This window comes from Bradysia coprophila, unplaced genomic scaffold, assembly GCF_014529535.1.
Source record: "Bradysia coprophila strain Holo2 unplaced genomic scaffold, BU_Bcop_v1 contig_324, whole genome shotgun sequence".
NCBI lineage: Eukaryota > Metazoa > Arthropoda > Insecta > Diptera > Sciaridae > Bradysia > Bradysia coprophila.
Window position 1 is genome coordinate 3,597,035 of NW_023503584.1, and position 6,303 is coordinate 3,603,337.

A 6,303-nucleotide genomic window follows, 5' to 3' on the forward strand; every position below is an offset into this window, starting at 1 on the left:
ACTTATGAGTGTGAAAAGATGGAACCCATGACAAATTAATATCTGGTCTTACATTTGACCTTCTGTACACGACAAGCATGTGTCAGCAGTACAATTGTCGATTCTGTTTATTTTCTAATCTAAGTACGGTCAACAGATTGATAGAATGGCAGATTGTCCTTGCTTATAAATTTATTGTAACAATTAACAAACGGTCCAAGGTCGTATCTGCCTTTTCACTCTTGAAGGTGCGTAACTCTCAGAATCAGTTATTCTGACTATCCCATTTTTCTATTCAAAAATCATAGGTAACCAACGGTGGTAACGGTTTCTTTGTCTAAGTCTGAGAAATTTAACTTCGCATGTGCATTACACTATGAAAAGGTTGTTCAAAAACACAATTTCTGTTTTTGCAGTAACTCTAATTGGGAATTCATTGGCATTTTGACAAATTTAAAATTGTATTTACAGCACGTCACTTTACAATATAACAAACATAGCTGGACCACCATCTTACTCGTCTTGATGCAAATGAAGAGTGACAGTTGGATATAGCTGAGCAGTTTTTAACGTTAATTCCGGATTTAGTTCCAACACGTCTTGTCGAGGAAATGGACAGATTATTTTGAAGGAATCTTTGGTGATATCGGGATACTTGCTGGTGACATAGAGTTTCAGCGCTTTCAGTTTCGTCGAACAAGGCCATTCCAACATTTCCTTATTACCATCGGGTAAGCGTAGTATTAATTTCGCTTTAGGATCTGCAAGATCGAAAATATTGAAGAAGAAAAAAAAGGCTGCAAACAGGAAGCTGCCACCGGACTTACCATTTTCGTCGCCTAAGAAATCACTCCACGACTCCGGCGTACTAGTTTTCACTTCAACAACATCAGAATCAGATTCAAAGCCGATTTCGATGACTCCGTCATCACCGTCATCCGTTCCATTACTATCTCCGTTCATGTCGTTAGTCGGGCTGTTCTCCGTGGAATCGCTACTGATTTCTCGCAACGAATTTTGAATTGCCAGCAGTAACTGGTCCTCTTCACTCAAAACGGACGCCTCAAATTTTTTGCTGCTTGATTTCACTGGTTTCGCATTACCTGAACTACTTGCCGCTGGAGACGTGTCGGATATCATTAGATCCTGCGAAAAAAATTTTAGAGATGGAACCGTGATTATTTGAATGATTTCATTCGTTCAAATTATTTAAATTTTTAAGCTTTGTTATCGTTACTAAGTGAAGGAAAAGAAGCTGGGAATGTTTTAACTTAATTTATCCATGCAAAGGTCAGATTGGGTTGACGAGAGGATGAAATCCATTGTTACTGATAAAATCATTAAAATTGGAAAATTCTACCCAAAAATTTACATAAAACCCTTCTTCAAAATACGACGAAAAATCCCATGTCGCTGAATTTATCATCTGTTATTGACAACGAAGTCAGCAATGATTGACCTCTAGGTTATCCTATATAGCAGAACGTATGGTAAACGTAAAGAAGTAAAAGATTATTAGTTGTCAAACATTACGCTGTACGGAAAACGAAAGAAGAAACAGATTTAATGGTAAGGTAACCTAATTTTGATTTCAAATTACCTTTGGGTTTGGCTTATATAATTACCACAGATGTGAATGTTGGTGAAAAATTAAGAGTTTTGACGTCACTTATAGACTGGTAGTTAAAGGGTAGATTATCAGGAATTTTATTGACTGAAATTTACTAAATTGATGGAAAATTTACCGGAAAATGTTAATAATAGGCTTTGAGCGTTCTTCCTTGATCAGACAATCTACCCGGAGAACTTTTTCAATATGGAGGTGATGCGCTGTGTGCACGGTTACATGAGCTGATTGTGAAGATTTGGGAACGTGAAGAAATGCCAGAAGAATGGGATGAAAATTGTGACAAATTGGATTGTAGCAACTACAGAGGAATTAATCTATTGAACACAGCGTACAAAATATTTGCGGATCTTTTACGGCAGCGTCTCATGGCGTATTCGGAACCAACAACTGTGAATACCAGGGTGGATTCCGCAACGATCGCTCAACAACAGAGCAGTTGTTCAGCATCAGGCAGATCATGGAGAAATGCAGAGAGTTCAATGTTGCTCTACACCATTTGTTTGTTGATTTTGAAACGGCATATGACAGGGTTTTTCGGAGGAAACTATGGAATGCGATGGTGGAACTTGGTGACCCAAAAAACTTATTCATTTGGCTAGAATGACTCTGTCACATGTGAAAGCCAAGGTCACAATTCGGAACAATCTATCTGATACATTTGAAGCCTTAGAAGGACTTAGACAAGGCGATGGACTGGCAGCTCTATTCTTCAACATTGTTCTTGAGAAGGTGATAAGAGAGAGCGACGTGGAAACCAGCGGTACAATCTTCAGAAAGTTGAGTCAGTTGTTAGGATATGCTGAGGACCTACACTTAATTGGACGGAACATTGACATCGTTAAAGAGAATTTCACGAAAATTGAAGATAGGGATAGGGGTGCTGAGTTCGGTCTCAAGGTCAGTAAGAGAAAAACTAAGTACATGACAACTTCATTGTCTGATGGCAGACCAACGGACCATACGCTGGAGGTGAATGGAAAACACTTCGAGACTGACGACAGCATTATTTACCTTGGAGAAGATTGCTGGAAGAAGCCAAAACCAATAGTAGGTTGTGGTGGCCGCCTAAGTAAGTAAGTAAGTTCTTCATTGATTTTGAATATTCTTTCTTTCGACGTCATTTGCAATCTCAAACGACAGACAGGGCAAGGAGAATGGAATCATCGGTAATTTAATTCAGATTTTTAATTTTGTTTATCTTAAAACAGAGCGAATTTGATGATGATTTGATGCAACCTTTTGATAATCAATTGAAGCGATCTCTGTAATGGCTCCTGCTTATTAAGCAGACTATAACTAACCATTATAGCCCAAAACGTTTACGTTTTTACGCTACAAACAAGTGAATGGACTTACGTTCAAATCAACTGACTGCACGTCTCCTTCTTCTGCATTTGGAAACGGTGTTTTACTTATAAACTTTAGCAGATCTCGTTGAAACTCCTTGCTCGTCTTATTAAATCCATTGTAACCGACTTTTTGTTCACCCGTTCGTGGATCAAGAATGCAAACATATGGCAACACCTGAGCACTATAAAACACCTGAAAACGCATTCCCTCCGGATTATCGACGGCAACCTAAAATTCAAATTGCAACGAATCAAATGAATCGAATGATTATGAAGAAAATGGCAACGTTATCTCTACCTGCCATAACACAAAGTATTGTTTAATAATTGAACGCAGCTCCTGATCAGACCAAACATCTCTATTCAGTGTCTGTGATTGAAACTGTCCATAGTCCTGTAGATTGACGATCAGCCATCTGTTTTGAGATTTGGCAAATTCACGAGCTGTTTGAAGACTCCCTGATACACTGAGATCAGTCGGTGGCCGAAATAAATCACCCAAACGTGAACGCTTGGCTGGATTATTGGAAGAAATTGGCACACTACTACTTCGTTCACTGCTACTGCTCGCATGATCACCGCCATTTCGACGCCAACCGGTATTCGCATCATAGGGATATGGATTTCCATCGGCTAATGCCGCTATACGAGCTTCCTGTTGTTCGGTTTCCTCTTGAAAATTTCTCAACGGACAAACATTATGGGTGATGTTACGCCGCTTTCTGTAACGAAAATTGTCCTCTTCCGGCAGAATCATCTGTTCTCGTTTTGGCGGTATGGGAGCACGAACACCATCTTCATCCGGTAGCGTTGCTGTTGCCGTTGATGTGCCAGCCAACGGCAAACGTTCGTTTGTTTCATCATAGCCCCCTAGCGATGGCATGTTTGGAAGTGATGGATAGAAATGGTTCGATGGACCTGGTAGAGTTGGAGTGGGATCATTGGATCCTTCTAAATGATAATTGATAGCACGCTCCAAGTTATTATCGTTTATTGTGAGTATTTGTTCGGCTTCCAATCGGTCCAGACCTAGCAATCAAATATGTCAATAACAAATGAGTATCCTCATCGGCATCTAACACAAACTAGCAAATGTTCCGTACCTGATATTTCCATTAATAATTTTAAGTTATCGTCTAGCCTATCTACGTCGATGGGTTCAGCCATTTTATGTGGAAACGTTGAGCAAACACAAAATATTTTAACAAGAAATATTCAATAAAATCTAACAAATTTCTGTTATCCACACAACACACATAATGTAAATGAACATCTATTTAAATGTCTCAGTAAACATGGCCCCCGGTACGGTGCCGTCAGACAGAATGAACCAGAATGACCATTTTCAAATGAATTAATGAAATGTGAGCCAGCATGCCGTTTTGATCAGTTCAATGATTTTAACGATATATTTTGGACTTATATTTAGAGTTAAGGAATAAGTTGAGTCCTACACTTCTGTTACATTAAGAGTGTTCACCTTTTCCCACCTTTTGGGCGGGTCAGGTCCCTTGACTGATGCTTTTCTAAATGTATTTTTGACGTATTCATAAAAACTTGTCACATTTAATACTATTTACTATATTAATGACTCCACGCAAATGACAGTAAAATTTGACAAAAAAAAATTTCTTGGAAACCATCGAGCGTAAGGTGGAATGATTTTTGACCACTTTTTGAGCTCTCAATTTTCTTATAAATTTTCAATTTTCAAGATTTTCAATTCAATTATTCTGTTTGATTGCCTTTTTGTTACATCAGAGTAGATGCGAAGTTTGTTTTGTGAATGTGGAACGAGGACTTTTTCACAAAATAAAAAAGTGCGATAGATGTTCTTCTCTTATACTTTTGCGTAAAAAAAGGAAGTGCCCCAGTACTTAATGTACCTTCACATGGTGACATGGTAATAAATGAAGTTTATTAGTTTTTGGTTCATCGTTAAAAATAACTCAGTTTACCAATATTTTCGGTAAATTGGTATCAATTTCGACTTTATAATGGTAAAGGAATTAAAAATATTTGTAAAAGGAGAGATTTATTGGTAGGCCGTGGAAAAATAATCCCTCAATTTCCTATTCACAAAACCTTCAATAAAATGTCACGACTCGTGTGAATTACGGCCCTCGCTTCGCTCTGGCCGCAAACTTCACACTCGTAAAATTTTTACAATATTCTCTTTGATTCATTTAATTCCATATTAAAAAAAGATCTTCAGAAATTAGTTGAGATAATTCATCTTATATTGCCTGCAAAAATTTAACTTTTTTATTAACATTTCTTACACTTCTTAATCAAAGTGTGCTAATTTGATAACAGGTATTTTGCTGGCGTAAGATGTGGTTGTAAAGGGAGTAAAAAACTACCTACTTGATAAATGACAAACAACTTGATAGTCAACTAGCAAATTTGTTAGTCTGTATCAAGTTGTTAGTTAACTATCAAGTTGTTAGTCAACTTTCAAATTTAGTCTGCTATCAAGTTGTTAGTTAACTATCAAGTTGTTAGTCAACTATCAAGTTGTTAGTCAACTATCAAGTTGTTAGTCAACTATCAAATTTGATAGTCAACTATCAAGTTGTTAGTCCACTATCCAATTTGAAGTCAACTATCAAGATGTTAGTAGTTCACTAGCAAGAGATGTTTACACGTTGAAAGATGGGCATAGAATGATGAAATTATTCTTCCTACTAGTTTCATGCACGTGGAAAACAAACTTATATGATTTACCCACACTACCAAAGCAAATCAAATCTCATCAAAGTAATCTTTTTTAATTGAGACTATGATCAACAGTATAAAATCCCGTTTTTCTCGGATAGCTTCCAGATCCTTAGTCCTACATAGCCCATCTTCGAACTTAGCCTCGGGATTTTAATTCCACACATTTAAAAAAAGAATCATCCAAATTGGTTGAGAATTACTCAAGTTATCGTGCCCTCAACGATTTTTTGTTACCCACATTTAACGTTTTTCATAGCATTTCATACATTTTCAATCACAGTGAACCCTTTTGTTACCCACATTTTTCGGTATTTTCTGGTGTAAGACCCTGACTTCCAGTCAAGGGAATTAGGAAAATCGAAGTTTGGGTGAAGTTCCGAATTACCGGTTTTAGAAACAGTTATTTTCGACATAATAAGGCAACCGATGAATGGATAAGATTAGATTCGAAGTGTAGGGAGGTCTCTTCCATGCAACATCCATCGTTAAGTTCGAAGTAGTGAACCTGAGGCCGGGGTATAGAGGAAAATCTCTAAGGATGTGTACACCAGTCTTAGGAAAGACCACAAAACGGTGTTTTCACCAGTCTTACTTAAGATAACACAAGAACAGATAGGATAGGAA

The 6,303-nt window shown here is 37.5% G+C and overlaps 1 protein-coding gene across 1 annotated transcript; it reads right to left on the reverse strand.

Annotated features, from left to right (window-relative positions):
- Positions 1–380: 380 nt before the first annotated feature.
- LOC119079484 (UBX domain-containing protein 7) lies at positions 381–4,265 on the reverse strand. The gene is made up of 5 exons (XM_037187428.1): positions 4,062–4,265; positions 3,257–3,987; positions 2,966–3,187; positions 807–1,125; positions 381–740 (listed from the first exon to the last, which is right to left on the reverse strand). Exons 1-5 carry the CDS (start codon positions 4,123–4,125, stop codon positions 493–495), a joined length of 1,584 nt encoding a protein of 527 aa, XP_037043323.1. The 5' UTR covers positions 4,126–4,265; the 3' UTR covers positions 381–492.
- Positions 4,266–6,303: the final 2,038 nt, after the last annotated feature.